General features: G+C 40.6%; 1 protein-coding gene across 10 annotated transcripts in view; it reads left to right on the top strand.

Moving 5' to 3' along the window:
- The window catches only part of LOC124856115 (calcium-dependent secretion activator 1-like), a 417,550-nt gene that overhangs the window by 204,840 nt on the left and 192,512 nt on the right, over positions 1-20,198 (top strand). For all 10 annotated transcript variants that reach the window (XM_047346334.1, XM_047346331.1, XM_047346330.1 and 7 more), the window contains 2 exons: positions 16,868-16,969; positions 17,061-17,124. In XM_047346334.1, the coding sequence (XP_047202290.1) occupies positions 16,868-16,969; positions 17,061-17,124 (166 nt within the window). The remainder of the gene's footprint in view (positions 1-16,867; positions 16,970-17,060; positions 17,125-20,198) is intronic.

Genomic DNA, 20,198 nt, shown 5'->3' with positions numbered 1-20,198 from the left:
AACTGGTCCTGATGGAGAATTCCTCCTGGTTTTGATGGAATTTGGATCTGGTTCTGATGGAGTTTTTCTTTCCTTGTACTGATGGAGCTTTTTGCCAGGTTCTGAAGGAGTTTGGACCTGGTTCTGATAGAAGGTTCCTCCTGGTTCTGATTGAGTTTGGACCTGGTCCTGATAGTGGGTGACTAACTGGTCCTGATACAGAATTCCTCCTGGTTCTGATGGAGTTTGGGTCTGGTTCTGATGGAGGGTTCCTAACTGGTCCTGATGGAGTTTGTGTCTTGTTCTGATGGATGATTCTCCTTAGCTCTGATAGAGTTTGGACCTGGTTCTGATAGAAGGTTCCTCCTGGTTCTGAAGGTGATATGGACCTGGTTCTGGTGGAGGGTTCCTAACTGGTTCTGATGGAGTTTCGGTCCAGTTCTGATGGAGATTTTCTCCAGGTTCTGATGGATTTTTGAACTGGTTCTGATAGAGGTTTCTTTCTGGTTCTGATTGAGTTTGGATCTGGTTCTGATAGTGGGTGCCTAACTGGTCCTGATGGAGAATTCCTCCTGGCTCTGATGGAGTTTGGGTCTGGTTTTGATGGAGATTTGTTCCTGGTTCTGATGGAGTTTGGACCTGGTTCTGATAGAAGGTTCCTCCTGGTTCTGAAGGTGATATGGACCTGGTTCTGGTGGAGGGTTCCTAACTGGTTCTGATGGAGTTTCGGTCCAGTTCTGATGGAGATTTTCTCCAGGTTCTGATGGATTTTTGAACTGGTTCTGACAGAGGTTTCTTTCTGGTTCTGATTGAGTTTGGATCTGGTTCTGATAGTGGGTGCCTAACTGGTCCTGATGGAGAATTCCTCCTGGCTCTGATGGAGTTTGGGTCTGGTTTTGATGGAGATTTGTTCCTGGTTCTGATGGAGTGTGGGTCTGGTTCTGATGGTGGGTTCCTAACTGTTCCTGATGTAGATTTTTTCCTGGTTCTGATGGAGTTTGGGTCCAGTTCCGGTGGAGATTTGTTCCAGGTTCTGATGCTTCTTGGAACTGGTTCTGATAGAGGTTTCTTTCTGGTTCTGACTGAGTTTGGACCTGGTTCTGGTAGTGGGTGAATAACTGGTCCTGATGGAGAATTCCTCCTGGTTCTGATGTAGTTCGGGTATGGTTCTGGTGGAGATATATTCCAGGTTCTGATGCTTCTTGGAACTGGTTCTGATAGAGGTTTCTTTCTGGTTCTGACTGAGTTTGGACCTGGTTCTGATAGTGGGTGACTAACTGGTCCTGATGGAGAATTCCTCCTGGTTTTGATGGAGTTTTGATCTGGTTCTGATGTTTTTCTTTCCTTGTACTGATGGAGCTTTTTGCCAGGTTCTGAAGGAGTTCGGACCTGGTTCTGATAGAAGGTTCCTCCTGGTTCTGATTGAGTTTGGACCTGGTTCTGATAGTGGGTGACTAACTGGTCCTGATGGAGTTTGTGTCCGGTTCTGATGGAGATTTGTTCCTGGTTCTGCTGGAGTTTGGGTCTGGTTCTGATGGAGTGTTCCTAACTGGTTCTGATGAAGAATTCCTCCTGGTTCTGATTGAGTTTGGGTCTGGTTCTGAGGAATGTTGGACCATGGTTCTGATAGAAGGGACTTCCTGATTCTGAAGGAGATTTGGACCTGGCTCTGGCAAAGTGGTCTTCCTGGTTCTTATAGGTTTGACCTGGTTCTGATAGACTTTGACCTGGTTCAGATAGAAGGTTCCTCCTAGTTCTGAAGGTAATTTGGACCTGCTTCTGGTGGAGGGTCCCTAACTGATTCTGATGGAGTTTGGGTCCAGTTCCGGTGGAGATTTGTTCCAGGTTCTGAAGCTTCTTGGAACTGGTTCTGATAGAGGTTTCTTTCGGGATCTGACTGAGTTTGGACCTGGTTCTAATAGTGGGTGACTAACTGGTCCTGATGGAGAATTCCTCCTGGTTTTGATGGAGTTTGGATCTGGTTCTGATGTTTTTCTTTCCTTGTACTGATGGAGCTTTTTGCCAGGTTCTGAAGGAGTTTGGACCTGGTTCTGATAGAAGGTTCCTCCTGGTTCTGATTGAGTTTGGACCTGGTTCTAATAGTGGGTGACTAACTGGTCCTGATGGAGAATTCCTCCTGGTTATGATGGAGTTTGGGGCTGGTTCTGATGGAAATTTCCTCTTGGTTCTGATGGAATTTGGGTCCGGTTCTGATAGAGATTTTCTCCAGGTTGTGCTGGGTTTTTGAACTGGTTCTGATAGAGGTTTCTTTCTGGTTCAGATTGAGTTTGGACCTGGTTCTGATAGTGGGTGACTAACTGGTCCTAATAGAAAATTCCTCCTGGTTCTGATGGAGTTTGGGTCTGGTTCTGATGGAGTTTGGGTTCTGACATATAGGCATATAGGCTGTTAGCACATCAGAACCTGGAACAAATCTCTATCAGAACCAGAACCAAACTCCATCAGAACCAAAAGGAAATCTCCATCAGAACCAGTTAGGAGTCTTACACCAGAACCAGGTCCAAACTCTTTCGGAACCAGGAAGAAACCTCTTATCAGAACCAAATCCAATGTCCATCAGAACCTGGAACAAATCTCCATCAGAACCGGATCCAAACTGCATCAAATCCAGATAGGGACCCTCCACCAGAACCAGGTCCAACATCCATCAAAACCTGGAACAAATCTCCCTTCCAGGAGGAGTCCCCTTCAGCACCAGGTCCAAACTCAATCAGAACGAGGAAGAAACCTCTATCAGAACCAGGTCCAAAATTAATCAGAAAATGGAACAAATCTCCTTCAGAACCAGACCAGAACTTCATCAGAACCAGGATGAACTCTCAATCAGAACCTGGTACAAATCTCCATCAGAACCAGTTCCATCAGAACCAGGTTCAAACTCCATCAGAACCAGGAAGAAAATTACCAGAACCACGTCCAAAATCCATCAGAACCTGGAACAAATCTCCATTTGAATCAGAGCCAAACTCTATCAGAACCAGATACAAATCTCCATCAGAACCTGGTTACAATCTTCATCAGAACCATGTACAAACCTCCACCTGAACCAGGTCCAAAGTCTATCATAACTCCATAAAAACTATCAGAACCAGGAAGAAAACTCTACCAGAACCAGGTCCAAATCTCCTTCAGAACCAGGAGGAACCTTCTATCAGAACCAAGTCCAAACTCCATCAGAACCAAGAGGAACGCCCCATCAGGACCTGGTAGAAATATCCGTCAGAACCGGTTAGGAACACTCTATCAGAACCAGGTCTAAATTAATCAGAACCAGTAAGAAAGCACTAATCTGTGACTTATGATGGTAAGACCATCTTCATAGGTCCCAGGGGAGCAACAAAACAGCGCCCACTTGATGCCAGATGCTTAAACAGCTTCTACTGATGTTCAAATACCTGAACAAGAACGAATAATTTTAAAGGGCAATTTCATAGACTTTTGCATATCGGCTGTACTAAGCATTATAGATGGACTGAGTTAATATTAGCCAACATGCTAGTCTCAATACATTAACATTTATTTAGCCTTAGCATTTTAGCTAATTTCAGCTTTTACACCGCTTTTTGTATACTAGAAGGGGTAAATAAATGTCAGCCTTCATTGTAGTGATGGCCGATATGTTAATGTTAGCATTTTAGCTTCTCTCTTTCTATCCCTCTGCTTCTGTCCCTCCCTTTTCATGTCTCTCTTTTCTCGTTTCTTCCTCTTTCTATTCGTTTTGCCTCTTTCCCCCCTTTTTCCTGTTTCTCTTTCTATCCTTTCTGTTTCTTTCTCTTCTCTTTCTTTTCTGCTTTTCTCTTCTTTCTGGCTTGTTCTATTTCTTGTGTTCTTTAACGGAATGTTGATCATTTTTACTATGTCATACTTATTGGCATCTTCTGCTTCGTTCATTCAGTTTATATTTTTAGCTTCTTTTTCACCTTTCTGCCTCTTTCTGTTTCATGTGTTCTTCAGCTAATTGTTGGTCATTTTTGCAAATATTTACTTTTTCAAATTGCTTTGGCATGTTCTGCTTCCTTCATTCAGCATTCAAATTTTCTGCTTATTTTTAATCCTCTTTCTTTTCTTTCTGCCTCCTTCTATTTCATATGTTCTTCAGCTAATTATCGCTTATTACTTTTTCAAACGTTTTTTAGCATCTTCTGCTTCGTTCATTCGTGCATTCTCACGTGCTGTTTCACAGAAACAGCAATTTTTCTAGTTCTATTTAAAAATAAAATAACTTCCTGCTACTTTCAAGGAATCCATTTCAATACACACGTTATTGATGTCTCTAACTTAACATTCTGATTGATCGTCAATTCTGTTTTTAAATCTTGTTTCACTGTAATTTATATGAACTTATAATTAGCTTATTTCCTATGAAACCTTTATCACCGATTTTACCTGAACATTTTACAGCATCCTCAGTAAGCTAAGAATTTCTGTTGTCTCCTCACTCAGAGTTGCTCCCAGCAGCGGGCTGAATCACTTTTAAGCTAAGACTTCTTGGCTCTCTGAGAGAACTTTGTGAATAAGGGCCCGTGTCTTTCTAATAATGCCAGTGAAACAGCGTCAGTTTGCTTTTCTTCCGGGATTCATCCTGCCGAGGAATTGCATTTAAAAATCAAAACAGGTTGAGGAGGTCAAATATTTCTAATATTGGACACACCACATTTGAAAGACATATCAAAAATGGATGGAAAATTTAAAAAAGCTAATTTATATAGTTTTAGAATGATCAGAGACTGTTTGCCATTTCCTGCTGCTAATGTTTTCCTCTCAACTGAGTTATTTTTTAACCTTGTGGTCCCAGGAAACAGCCACAACAATCAAACCACTAAGAGTGAGTTACAGCAGCGCTTTAAATGTTCTAGATATAAAATCTGCTCGATAACACCACTGCAATGATCTGCAGAAGTTAATGTACTAAGTTTTGAAAATTTTATAAAGTTTTGTAATTAAAAATTTATGTTTAAATGTTTGCACAAGCGACCCCTTCCTGTTCTCAGTGAGCTTGTAGATCCACTTAGAGCAGTGGGCTCCATTCAATTCAAAGATACTTTATTGATCCCCGAGGGAAAATTAGAATTCCAGTACAACCCATCCAAACATACATCATGACACAAGACAAGGGGGGGACGGGTCACCGAGGCTTTGCTGCCCTTGCTAGATAAGAAAAGAGGCCACATTAGGTAAGTAGAGGGAAAAAAGTCATATTTCACACTTTATCCTTAGCAGGATACAGTTTGAGATTGCAAAAACCTCAGCACAAAGAAGCAACAAGTTTACAAAACATCATGATGCCGGGAACGGTGAAGGTGGTATGAGGGGGTGCATATGTTTATCTTGAGCATGTGTGTGTGTGCAAGTGAGTGTGTGCAAATAAGTCCATGAAGTACGGTCCCAGAGGCCATTGTCCTTGATGGTATGTTGGAATGTTCATCAACCGGCCACAAAGTTCTGAGCAGGTCCACAGATGTCCTCAGGGAAGGGAGGGGGCAGAGGGAGCAGAGCGTCATGTTTACATAACTTCCAGGAGAGGTTGAAGATAGCCAGCCATCAAGGCCGTGCAGGGGAGCCAGATTCAGAAAAACAATAATTATTTGGGTTAGGCTGACTCTTAATTTTCCATCAGCCTTGAGAGGAGTCAAGTGTCTCTGAGAGAAACATCTTTCGGACAGTCATTGAGTCCTGAACTCAAACTGGATTCAGACTGGGGACATTTCAGATCTGAACTTAAATGTGTTTTAAAAAGAAGCCAGTCATGTAATCATAACTAATTTATTCTAAAATGTTTATATGCGTTTTGTTAGGTGTGTCTTAATTGTGTGCTCTTATTGTTGTGTATAGGCCCTTCTAGGGGAGCTTTTCAAATTAGCCATGGCTTCAAATGCTATAGCACATGTCATGTAAAATGTATATACTTGTCCCTATCCAATAAACAAATAAAATAAAAGAAAAACTAAACATAAGTGCCATAACAGTGTCACAATCCAGAGGTGTTAGGTTTTGGTTTTCATTTGTGTTCATCTTCTTAAGCATTTTTCTTGGTTATGTTCTAAAGGTTTTGCCATATTCTGTTTTATTGTTGCCTTTTGAGTTTTGTCATATCAGCTCTTCTTTGTGCTCATTGATAGGTGTATTCCCTTAGTTCATTACTTCTTGTAAAACCTTTTTCAGTTAGTTTCCTGATTGAGATCTTTCCATTTAGTCCCCCCCCCCCATGCATGTTTAGGATCATGCATAAAGAGGGCTGTATTTAGCTCCATTAACCCTCCCTTCAAGTTTGACCAGACTTTCTATTCATTATAAACACAATTTCCCTCACCATGATTCTGTCATCAAAAGCAGACTGGTTTCCCTACCAGCCAGCCAGCCAGCCAGCAAAAAACTCCGAAACAATCCAAAGACAACCTAAACGCCAGCCCCAGCAACAATTGACTCCCCAGAGCCGACTCAACCCCAGCCCAGACCCTGACCGAAAGGCCCGCTCCTCCAACCCCAGATGGTAAACAGTGAACGTGGGTGTGGAAAGACCCAAGCCTTCCTCCTCCTGGTCAAATATGGTGTTGATGTGTGTTGTTGTACTGTGCCTTTAAAATGAGTGGGGAAAGAGGGCATCTGGCACATCTACCCTCCTGCAGAACAGCAGCCAGCACCAACACCCCTCACCCCCTAAAACCTTAATGTCTAAATGTAACAACATCTAGGGTTGGGGGCAGGCTCCAAAGGTGAGACTAATAATATGCCCACCACCAAGTCCCTACATGTGCATGTCCTGAAAATGTTATAAGTGTGAGTGTCTAAGTTGTAAAATAAAATTGGGACCCAGGCTGCCATGGGACCGCAAAGATGGAAAACCCTCCCCGCACCTCAATGATGCACCCGCACCACAAGGTCCTACATGAGTTGTAGTGGGATGGGGGAGGTCACTGGTGATGAGAAGGGAAGGACTGGGGGACAAACTGTTCTCCTGGGGAGCCATCTCCACAGCTGACCCAAATAGGCACCAAGGGAGGTAAGCACCAGGACATCTACCCCAGGGTGAATGGCGCAGCACCCCTGAGCCCCAAGGAACCCAAGGCTAGAGACAGGCATCAAGCCCTGAGAACCGAACAAAACTTAGACACCAAGATTGACTTTGAGGGGTGCGGAAGATGTTGGCGATCAGCGGAGCCAAGAGAGATTGATCTGATGTGGAGGCAGCGGCTTTTTCAAGACTAATGTAATCCAACAAGAGGACTCTATACTGGTTAATACTATGTATATTTGTATTTTTCCAGTTCACGAGGATAGTTTTTTTTGCGATATATTAGGCAGTGAAAACCATGTGAACTGAATTTGTCTCCATGGTGACATCATCTTAGTTGCCCAATAGGGAAACTGAGGGGGAAGGTGAAATATTACATACAATGTGGTTTGTCTTCACAAACCTCTTAACAGGTGTACATAACTATAGTGTGTGGATGTAATTCTGAGGTATATTGCCTCTGCACTGTAAGCATGTACTAGATGGTGCAAAACCCATCCTGAACATCTGTTGACCTGTACAGTGGACTTTGTGAAGGATTTTGTATTGTATTAATTGTAAAGTGGGGTTACTAGTCATTTTAATAGTTCCTAAACATACCTGAGACCAGAAGATTTGATTAATGTTGACTCCCATTTCATAATAGGTAGGGCTGTTGATTCATCTATTTTAGACAGTGTCCTGTGTATTTTAGACTGTAATTTCACTTGATTGCGTTTATAACCCAGCCTAAATGTCTTTTTTTATTATAGATCTATATTCTAAAAATGCATTCTTCTCAATGCCATATTGTACAATTAATTTGTCAAATGGGATGAAGTGAATTCCTTCAAATATATGTTCTAGGTATTAAATTCTTTACACCTCCAATCTGGGAAGTTTCATATATTATTTTTTTGTAAGATGACCTTCGGATAAAATGGTCAAAAATGGAAAATATTTGGTTAACACGACCCCCGATGAAGACTGTCATTTTTAGAAACTCCCACCATGCTGTCAGAGAGGAGCTGACATTGATGGTTTAAAGCATAAATGCTGCTTAGATTTAAATTTGAAATCTTAATATCATTGTAAAGTGTCTGTAATATGTCTAGCCAGGTTTCGTCTAGGGCACTATGTTTTAACCATTTTGAAATTTATTGTAGACTTAGTTAGGGAGATCTAGTCCTTCATCTTTGGTCTTCTGTAGCATTTTTAAGCTAATAAGTGGAGGTTTATCTTTCCAAAACAATTTAGTGATGGAGGAGTCCAGAGATCTAAACCAGTCAGATGACGATTTGTTTGGGATCATTGAGAATAAGTAATGAATTCTTGGCAAGACCATAATTTTTACTGGAGCAACCCTTCCCATGACTGTTGTGGGAAGATATTTCCATCTCGCAAGATCATCTTCCAGTTTTTTAAAAAGCATTATTTTTAAAGTTTTGTTAAATCTGGCAATCTAAGAGAAATATTGATACCCAAATATGTAATATTCCCTGAGTGCATTTGTATATTGAGGGAGTTGTGTAAAGAAAAATTAATTGGAAGGATGTGGGACGATAGCTAGGAAATACAGGGTCTTTGCCTGGTTTTAACAGGAGACTAATGTTGGCAGAATTTATATTTGGTGGAAGTCTGCGATTTCCCTTGGTTTCATGCAACATTCTGTGGAATGTTGGTGTCAAAATATGTCTAAAATTCTTTGTAGAACTCTGCTGCATCCCATGCTCTCAGCATTCCACATACCTCTTTGGAGGGTTTTCCATTTACATAGAGTGGTGGTGTTCTCGATGAAGCTGGCATTCTCTGGACATTTTTGTGTTAGAGTTCCTGGGTACACTTTCATACACATGTAGTGATTGACAGGCCTGAAATGCATTCATGGCTCAGTTACACCAAACCCTCAACTGCCTTACTCAGGGTATGTCTCTAATTAGCAGATGCCTATGTGCAGGGTTTAACACTGCTATAGGGGATCTGTGAAATCAAGGTGAGGTTACCTAAAGTAATTGAAAGCTAATGTTGATGTAGGCTATGTCCAGGATATTTTCACCCTATGTAGCAAATGTCATAAGCAGGCACACAATAATCACAGACACACTGGACTAGAGCTACTTTCTAAGTTATGGAAAAAGAACACATAGTTAATAGTAGCAGTAGCTCCTTCAGTTGCGTCATTTAAGAAACATAGCTTAACACATGAGCTCTTAGCCAGCACTACAGTATTTGCGATGAAAACAGAATACATTTGGTTTGTAACAACCGTAGCTCCTTTAATAGCTTTGTCCTGGAGAAAGACAAGATCAAATAATGATCACAATAATGTATTATACAAGTAATTATTTTTGTAAATTCCTATCCCATTTCCCATGATTTAGCTGACCTGGTGTAGCTCCTACTAGCTCAAAGTTTACATGAGAAGTTAAATATATCTCTGCTTGGTAGGATTTCCCAGGCAGGAAAACTGAACTTAGGAATAAATATTCAGTCTTTACGTAAGTAACCAAAAGACGTAATTTTCTAATGTCACACAGGAGTTTTCTGGCTTTAGATAACGTTCCCTGTTAACTATGTTGCACAATGCACCTGTAGTCTAATCTGCAGGGATGCACTCACACATTAAAGCTGTTGTGCCACTATCAACCTTCTCCAGACAAAATGTAGCAAAAATATACGAGGGCTGTTTGAGCGCATAGATCAAAAGTCAGAGAGGTTTGTCTGTAAGTGTCCCACAACATCAGCTCCCTCTTTATGTCCTTCCACCAGGCTTCTGTCACCTAGTTTGTCTGCATTTACAGATAATGAACACTAGGTGAATATTATCTATATGTCTGTTTATGTCCATTCAACTATTTAGCCTTGAGGTGCTGGCTCACTATGATGAACTTGGTTGCTCTGTGGCCTGCTGTCAGCATTTGACTTTTGTCCAGCTGAATATTGACTTTTTAGATATGCTACATGGTATCAAAGTTCTCCATATAATATATAACAGAACATTGGATTTAAGTTTTTACTCTTGTCCCTGTTTTACATTTAAGACATGAGTGACAGCAGTCAACACAGCTTTCTGGTTTTCTGGTTTTGCTTAAAGAGTAGCTAAACCCTAAATCTAAAATTTGGAGATACACAGTATTGTTTAGTTCTGCAATATTTAGCCTAAAACCGTCTTAGTGCTGACCTATTTGGGTTGGAGGGTGTTTTCTGCAGTTGAATTTTCCTATTAGTTAATGTAGTGTATTAATAATGAGGAAGCTTGGACGGGTTTTTTTTAGTAATCTTTGCTGCGCCATTTAAATGGTTACAGCCAAGGGAGCTGGCACATGCGCAACTGCGTCAGAGTAAATACACTGTACCAACTCAGATACATCATGGGTGTTTATACACCACATCATCCCCTTTCTAGGTGAGAATACCATTTTCATTTGTATTTAACTAACGTCAACATAGGTTACTCATTTCAGTATTTTTTATAAAATAGGTAATAACCTAAAATATACAATTTTACCTTAGCAGTTCAAAAGTTGTTGCTCATCTCAACATCCTCAACTCATAGGTAACCATTAACACAAATATGAGTGATATCAGAACATAACTAGCAAAGTGTTATTCAAGATATCTCTGGTGTTTTTGCAAAGCCGTGTGGAGCACCTCACATCAGGTGAAGGATCTGGGGTCACCAGTGGTTGCAGAGTCCAAAGCTTTTTGCTAAGGTGTGACTTTTAGATCATATTGTTCTTGTGTTTTGTGTTTCAGGGTTAACACTATCTGGTTTAGCTACAGTTTGGGCACATAGCTGATTTCCATGTCGCCGGTGCACAGTGGCCAAATTCCGCTCTTTGACTATAAGACACTGGGCCCATTTGTCTTACAACCTGTCCAGGTATCCACTTATGAACTCCTACCCCTGTGTTGCGAAGATAAAACGCATCATCCACAGCAAAGGAATGGTTCACAGCTATGTGATCATGTAGAACTTTTTGTTGACATAGCACGCACAGACTCTTAAGTGCCTGATGAAATCTAGTCTGGTAAGGATGTGTCTGTGCTGGAACAAATCCGTCGGAGACTGACCCGTAGTGCAGTTGGATGTGGTACGATACTGTAACAAACACCGGTAGTTTGTTCTCAGTGATGCAGGGTTGTTTGGCAAACTTTTCATGCCTACTTTAAATGTCTGAAAAGATCTCTCTCAGGGTTCCCACGGGTCACTGAAATCATTGAAAGTTAGTGAATTAAAAAAGTTCAAGGCCCTGGAAAGTTTTTGAAAACAGCCATAAAAAAGACACCTGACATTAAGGTCCTTAAATGTGTTTTGGTGTTTGAAATTTCAAATGGTAACGACCACTGTCAACGTATCATTGTTTTTGTTTGTTCTGCACTGCATTCTTGTGTTTGCTGTACGTAGTCAACGTAGTTGTGTGCGTAACAGCACATGCATTGGTGCATGCAATTTTCTCATGGGTGAATTGATGAATTGCCAGTCATGTTGAATCAGAGGCATGGAGTTTCAGGATGCATGGCTTAGCAGAGAAAGCTATGCTGAGTGGTTGTCAGAGGTTCCAAAAAACAAACATTCAGCTAGGTGCAGAGCCTGCTGCAAATCGATCAAAGTCGAGAGCATGGGCGAAGCTACATTGTCCAGCCATGCCACAGTTTGTCACAAAAAGGTGCTTTTGAAATTGAAAGCTGGAAAGTCATTCATTTCATTGATTCATTTCATTCATTAGTTCACTACCTAAAATTTGCATATGAGTTGCTAATGTGAATGAATGAAGTCCCAATGTGTGTTTGGAGCTATTTGGTTGTTGGCATTCTTTAGCTGCTTATGTTGTCTCAGAAATTATTAGCCTACAGTTAACCTACTTTGGTCTGTACAAGTGATGGATCAGTGGTTGAACGTGACTGTACATTGCGTCAGGATGTTGTATAGTTGACAAATATCATAATAGCACTAGTTAAATCATACTAACCATCCCTTAAAAAAAACAAAAAACTGCAGACTGAACTAGCCTTCTGTGATCAGCTGTTGACCGATCTGCAATAATGTATCGTTTACTTTAAATGTTATTTTTTATATTCAGAATTTTATTTATTTATTTTGTTTTGTAAATTACTATATTGTTTTTGGCCTAGTGGCATCCTAACAGATGCCTGTTATGTGTAATATCATGATATGGTTTGGGTTGCTGAATGAAACAACAGGGTTTATGCCAATTCTGTGTCACCTGTACTTGTTAAGGTAACAAAGACTTAAAGAATATTAACTGTGAGAATAGTTTAAATGTATCTCTGAGCCTAAGTTTAAATCCTGATATTAATATTGTGCCACTTATGCCATGCCACTTTAAACAGAAGTGTTTGAGTCTAAAACTAGCTGAAGTGAAACAGATATTCTGAACATGCTGCATTATATTACCTACAATTCAATAAAACAGTGATGTAAGACCCCTCTTGAAGCTAGTGTCAAAATGGAGAGACGTGATGTTTGAAGCTTCATTTGCGTAGCTAATGCCCCAAAATGGGGTTTGATTTTGGCAAGATATCCTTCTTTTCAAGTCCAAAATTTCATACAATTAGACATGTAGACTTGACAAATTTTTCCTGTCGAATATTTATTTATTCACCACTAGATGGCCATAGTGAGCATTTGAAGCATATATGAGGCTTCAAGAAATGAACCATTTGCAACACACTTGCTGAAGAGCTTCAAGGCTTCTATAAAGCCTCATCTCGCCATCACTAGACATATCCATGTATCCAACAACATCTGTGCCATTCAGTTTTTGTATTGAATTTGTATTGTATTAAAATAATTTATTGATTGAGCAGCAGTAGGTAAATGCTGCCACACTTGGTCTTTGATTTGATGAAATTGGTTCCTGGAAAGTTCTTGAACTTAATGTTAACCATGGTGTGGGGACCCTGCTCTCTGCCAAGCAGTTGTTGCAGGGTTTCCAGATGCATTTGTTGTGTGCAAAATGGCATTTTGTGTTTTTCAGAAGTGAAAGTTGTGGCATTGTCCGTGACTATTTGTTCAGGAGGTCCATAGGAAGCAAACAATCTCTTTAGCCTTGTCATTGTAGCTTGTAATGTTATTTGTGACATGCGAAATATCTCCAACCATTTTGTGTGTGAATCAACCACAACTATGAACATGCTGTTAAGGAACCACCTGCTGTGGCATCATCTGCTCGAGCTGACAACTTTCACATGCTCTGCAGAAAAATTGGGGGCCTAATAATTAGGTCCCCAGATGTATTTACAAGCCAAGGTCTTGGATTTCACTGTTGCCTGGTGACCAGAGTAAATTTCTTTCAACACAGCTTTTTTCATTTTTGAGGGTACAATTACTCTGGTCTCTCACAAAACACAACCTTTCTCAGTTAAAAGCTCATTTTTTCCATTTGTGATAAACCCTTAAGCTCTCATCTGTGACATTAGGCCAGCCTTCCATTACATGTTTGTAAACTCTTGAAAAGTCTTTTGTTCATGCGTGTGTCCCTTACAGCTTTAGTTGCATTCAGTGAAGCACTCTCTAAATGCTCTGATAGTGTACTGCTACTGAACTCACTGCTGTTCCTTTGTCACTCGCTTTAGGTAGTGGCCAGCAGGAGAGACCATCTGCATTGCAGTGCTTAGCTGATTTTTTCTAAAAAATAAATGTTAGTCCCATCAGACTACATGACCTTCTCCCATTTCTCCTCTGTATCATCCAGATGTACTTGTACTCGTACTTGTCATCTTCTGCTTTATCCGGAACCGGGTCGCGGGGGCAGCAGACTCAGTAGAGACACCCAGACTTCCCTCTCCCCAGACACCTCCTCCAGCTCCTCCGGGGGTAGCCCAAAGCTTTTCCAGGCCAGCCGAGAGACATAGTCCCTCCAGCAGGTTCTGGGTTGTCGGCTGGCCCTACTCCTGGTGGGATGTGCCTAGAACACCACCTGAGGGAGGTATCTAGGAGGCATCCAATATAGATGCCCGGGCCACCTCAACTGGCTCCTCTCGATGTGGAGAAGCAACAGCTCTACTTTGAGCCCTTCCTGGATGGCCGAGTTCCTCACCCTATTTCTAATGGAGTGCCACCCTATGGAGGTAGCTCATTTCAGCCGCTTGTATCTGGGATCTTGTTCTTTCGGTCATGACCCAAAGTTCATGGCTGGAGGTGAGGGTAGGAACGTAGACTGACCGGTAAATTGAGAACTTCGCTTTTTGGCTCATCTCTCTCTTCATCACAACGGACCGGCACAGCGTCCCCATTACTGTGGCAGCCGCACCGTTTCCTCTGTCTATCTCCTGCTCCATTCTCCCCTCACTCGTGAACAAGACCCCAAGATACTTGAACTCCTCCACTTGAGGCAGGAACTCCCCTTCAACCTGAAGAGGGCAAGCCAACTTTTCTGGTTGAACCCCTTTTCCTCAGACTTGGAGGAGCTGAACTTCATCCCAGCCGTTTACACTCGACTGCATACCGCCCCACTGCATGCTGTAGGTCTTGAGTAGAGGGGGCCAGCAGGACATGTCATCTGCAAAAAAAAGAGACAAAATCCACTGGTCTTCAAACCAGACCCTCTCTGGCCCTTGGCTGCGCCTAGAAATCCTGCCCATAAAAGTTATGAACAGGACCGGTGACAAAGGGCAGCCCTGTTGAAGTCCAACATGCACTGGGAACAGGTGCAACTTAGTGCCGGCAATACAGACCAAACTCTGCTCCACTTGTACAAAGATCGGATGGCACCTAATAAAGGGCCCCCGACTCCGTGCTCCTGGAGCACCCACCACAGGGTACTGCCAGGGACACAGTCGAATGCCATCTCCAGGTCCACAAAACACATGTGGACCCCTTAGGCAAACTCCCATGAACCTTCAAGTACCCTGCAGAGGGTGTAGAGCTGGTAGAGTGTTCCACAGCCGAGATGTAAACCCTGCTCCTCGAGAAGCCGAGGTTCGACTATTGGCTTGACTCTCTTCTCCAATACCCTGGCATAGGCTTTACCAGGGAGGCTGAGGAGTGTGATCCCTCTATAGTTGGAACACACCCTCCGGTCAACCTTCTTGTGAAGGGGGAACACCACATGTTCAAAAGAACGTAAGAAAGGATAGAGAAATTTGAACGGACTGAAAAATATGACCCAAACAGAATACAAAAATATCTACACATCACCTGGAAAATCTAAATTCAACTTTTTGCCACTTCTAAAAACTCCATAAATTACAGGAATTATCCAGCCTTTCTTGTAAATAAATTACAAGAAAAGGCTGGCTAGCGTATGCAGGGGGAAGGCAGAACTAAGACACATTGGTGAGTTAAAGTACAGCATAAATGATCTAAGTTCTAAAAGTATCATGCAAAATCTAATACAATTACTTCACACACATTTAAGAATAAAAGTGATAAATGATTACCTGAAAATGCGTCATAGGTTCTATCCAACTAATCACTACCTTCAGTGACTTTATTAATGTAAATTGTACTTTTTGTGAAGCCGATAGGTAAACAATAGTTAATTTATTTTGGTATTGCTAGTTTACCGAACATCTTTGGAGCAAACTTTAATGTTTTGTTACTGATCACGTTTTCCCTTATGCTGGAGCAGTGTCTTGCTCAGTTACACAAATATTGAAAATAAACTCAATTCTCACTTTTATGTTAATAAAAGGCTACCTACAAATTCTATATTCATGAATCCAAGTTCTCAAATAAGCCAAATTTCTCTGATTTACTTTTGTATATAAAGCACTATTCATTCATTCATTCATCTTCTATCTGCTTATTCCATAGTGGGTCATGGGGGAGCTGGTGCCTATCTCCAGCGGTCTACGGGCGAGAGGTGGGGTACACCCTGGACAGGTTGCCAATCCATCGCAGGGTAGTATAAAGCACTATATAAAAAAATATATATATGTGCATCAACTGCAGGGCCCCAATTCAAACTGATGACCCCCTGTCTGGCTGATGACCTCAACAGCTTCTTCTGCACATCCCACCCATTCACCCACACCTCACAACAGCCTACAGCCCCCACCCTAAAAATCTCCATCTGAAATTACCCCCACACTCCCCCCTCTTACAGTCCTCAAGAACACAATGTCTACCATGGATCACTTCAAATTCTTAGGATCCACCTTTTTTCTGGATCTGAGGTGTTCCTAACACATTGGCACTGTCTGAAAGAAGACCCTGTTTTCTGTATCCATGCCCCGGCGGGTTCTGGAAAAGACTCCCTCGATTTGATCCGTGAGCCTCTTTACTTTCCTACCTCCAGTCCTGCAGCTCTGAGATCACCTTGTGGAAACACCAAACCATTGCTCACCTGCCTGTCCACCCTCCAAAACCGTGTGCTCAGCTGAAGCACTGCTGCTTAAGGATCATAAAGAGAGAATGTCAGCAATGTGAATGTCTGTGCTACTCCTTCTGCCAACCTCAGCCTCTATGGGGTAGATTTACCACCTCTAACAAGCCATCCTCCACCACCAACAGTAAGCCACCTCAACGTTATCCTGCACTACTCTCCATAACTTCCACCAAACAACAATGACCTCTCTCCTTTTCTCCTCAGTGCCAATCCATATCCCTCCGGCAACTCCAGTCTGTATTCTACCTTGTTTTGTACATATACCAAATAAACTGTTAAACTGCTGTTCAGTCTCCGTAATTGTGTCCACACAGAGTCAGTAAAACCAACATTATGACAAATGGTACATGAACTGCATTTTTAATTTAAGCCTCCACTGTCATTTTGTTTATGCTTCCATATATACTGTATGTAATATGTTAGGTTTAAGGCTTTTTGGTACTCTGTGCTCAGCTCATGTCGAAGCACCGAATCACTGGCCAGAAAGACTACAAAGCATTTATTTGTAATTGTCTTTCAGACCTGATGGGATCGGCACAGTGACTGTGGAGGAAAAGGAGCGTTTTGAAGAAATCAAAGAGAGACTTCGAGTCCTTCTGGAGAACCAGATAACACATTTCAGGTAGAAATCACAAACAAAAACTACTTGTCAAGACTTTGCCAACACTGAGTATGTTGAGGATTTTGAAAAAAAAACCTAATTCTTTTATTAGATACTGTTTTCCATTTGGACGACCAGAGGGAGCACTAAAAGCAACTCTTTCTTTGCTTGAAAGGGTATGTTATATTTTACTAATCCTAATATTTTAGGTAAAACAAACATATTGTATATTGTAAATAACTCTAGAATATGCTCTTTAAACCTATGTCCTTCATTGAATGTTCTCTGTTCCCTAATAATTGTATGAATGCTGTAGATCCTGTTTCTCTTTATTCTTTATTATTCCGTCTTCTTCTTCTTATTATTCTGGTTGCTTCCGTACACTTTTTGATTCGCTACTCCTCCTGCATACTTTGTGCTATTTCAACCGTTCAAATTTCACAATATTCAGCCCTTTCAGGACATTCCGGCTATATCTCTTGGTATTTATACCTTTTATACTTTTTAAAATATTCAGCTTTTTATGGTTTTTTTGCTCCCATTGAAATGAATGGGAAACCACAAATATTCTGCTAAAACTTGACTGTTTTTGCCATTTAACTACTTCTGCATACTTTCAGCTAGAAACACCATTCAACTTTTAAAATACTTTCACAGCCTTCTGCTATTATTGTTTAATTCAACTTTGTGATATCTTTTACAGTTTTTCTACAATTTGGTTTCAAACCTTTTAAACATTTTTTCAGATTTTCAGTTTTATAATGTAATCCTATGACGGAATGTTCGTGTCGCTAGAGTGTATGCTCTAGGTTTTTGAATAACCTGAAAAAGAACGAACAAACTCTCTTCACTTGCACAATTTTCAATCTACCTATACAAATTATACATCAAAACGTAGGATGCTCTTTCGCAATTAAGAAAATATCACCTTCATTGATGTGGGACACATAGTTTTCCAGCAACACGCCCCGAAGCAACGCAAAGTCAATACACCCTGTATAGGAAATCTATAGGAATTTCAGAAAAAATCTGAGCAAAATATCCTTAAAGTCACATGTTTTTGAATCGCCGCCTCTCGTAAACTGTTTGAGGTAGAGACATGAGCCTTCTGGAGATTAATCTTCAGACCTTGCTGACGCTCACAGTGAAGGAATTGTTTTGATACCTTTTATCGTTTTGTCATAAAAAAGGTTTGTTTAGGAGTACCAAATCTGTCCTTCCCAAAATCGCTTAAAATTGAAAAATGTCAAAATTATCCACTTTTCTACATTGTCATATCTCCTACACGGATTTATGTAGAAACACAAAAATCTCCAGGATTGTTCACCGTTCCCTGCTGATACCTATGGTCCAAACATTTTTTGGCATTTTTTGGCAGAACCTGGCAAAAAGCTCCATCAGTACCAGGAAAAAACCTCCATCAGAACCAGGTACAAACCTGTATCAGAACCAGGTCCAAACTCTATCAGAGCTAAGGAGAAATATCCATCAGAACCAGATACAGACTTCCACCAGAACCAGATATATATTTCCATCAGAACCAGGTTCAAACTCCATCAGAACCTGGCAAAAAGCTCCATCAGAACCAGAAAAAAAAATCTGTTCAAGAACCTTCTAAATATTTTTATCAGAATCAGATATAAATGTCTATCAGATCTAAGTCCAAACTCTATCAGAACCAGGAAGAAACTTTAATCAAAACCAGGTCCCAACTCCACTAGAACCTGGCAAAAATCTCCATAAGAACCTTGAACAAATCTAAACCAGAACCATGTACAAGCATCCATTAGAAACAGGTCGTAACTCTATCAGAACCAGGTACAAATCTTCATCAGATCTAGGAAGAACCCTCTATCATAATCAGGAACAAAACCCCAATCAGAAACTCTGTGAGAACCAGAACGAAACCACTACTCTGTGACTTATGATGATAAGACCATCTTCATAGGTCCCAGGGGAGCATAAAAACAGCGATCATTTGATGTCAGCTACTTAAACAGCTTCTACTGCTGTTCCAACACCTGAACAAGAGTGAATAATTTTAAAGGGCAATTTCATAGACTTTTGAATATAGGCTGTAGTAAGCATTAGCATTTTAGCTCATTTCAGCTTATACATTGCTTTTTGGATAGTAGATGGGGTAAATTAATATCAGCCTTCATGCTAGTGATAGCCTATTTGCTAATGTTAGCATTTTAGCTTCTCTTTATCCCCTCTTCTCTCTTAGCTGATGAACACATTGCCTTTTTTAGGACATTACCTGTTTGTTTTTGTGTTTCTTCAGGTATTTGTTGTTAGTTCAGTCTTTTCTGAATTTTCTGCCACTTTTTTATATATTTTAGTACTGAATTCAACTTCTTAGTCTATATTTTTGCTTCAGTATATTCCTTTTCAGCTCATCTATGGGCAGCTCTTTCCTGCTTTATTAAAGTTTTTGTCAGTTTTTGCAATTGAACAACTATTTCAACAAGTAGTTTTGAGGTAACATCACCTTATTACACTGTTTTTCAGGTAATAGTCTTTTTGCTTAAACAGATCAGATGACAGTTTTTCTTAACTGTTTCTTTGCTTTGAAGGTTTTTCAGCTGATATTCTGCTGTCAACCTTAGCCACATTCTGCCAGCTTTCAACAAGAGTTTAGCATTTCTGTTTTCTTCTAATTCATAAAATTTCATCTTTAGTCAAAATTGTATCTTTAGTCAATTTCAGCTTGTTTCTGCCAGCTTTCAGCTAAAAAATTCAGCTTACAGCATTCACAATGCATTTTCATAGGAAATGCACATTTTTCTAGTTACTATATATATTTTGGCCACATTGCTCTAGACGTTTCCCCATTATTGTGCTTATCATTTTGAAATTCTTACACAGGGTTTTCTTTATTGTACCGATTTCTGAGAGTCACTTGTTGTTGACGGCATCAGTTTAGTTCCCAAGCTGGTTTGCTTAATTAAATCCTACTTAGAGCTCTTGCACATTTTAATAAAATTTTAAGGGTAAGACATAATGAAAAGATGTAATACTTAAAAAAAACAAAAAACTGTAAGACGCGAGGAGTTAATTTAAAATTTTACTCATCTCTCCATCAGTGGTTATTAAAATGGATGGGCTTGAATGCCATAAAAGACCTTAGAAATGTTTTAAGAGCAAAATATTTCACAGATGAACAGTACCTTTCCAGGTGACTTTAAAGCTCTACAAGCTGAAATACACGATAGACAGAACAGCAAGAATAAAAGGGCATTTATTGAAT

The sequence above is a fragment of the Girardinichthys multiradiatus genome, chromosome 20 (assembly GCF_021462225.1).
Source record: "Girardinichthys multiradiatus isolate DD_20200921_A chromosome 20, DD_fGirMul_XY1, whole genome shotgun sequence".
Taxonomy (NCBI): domain Eukaryota; kingdom Metazoa; phylum Chordata; class Actinopteri; order Cyprinodontiformes; family Goodeidae; genus Girardinichthys; species Girardinichthys multiradiatus.
This window is presented reverse-complemented; position numbering and strand designations above follow the sequence as displayed.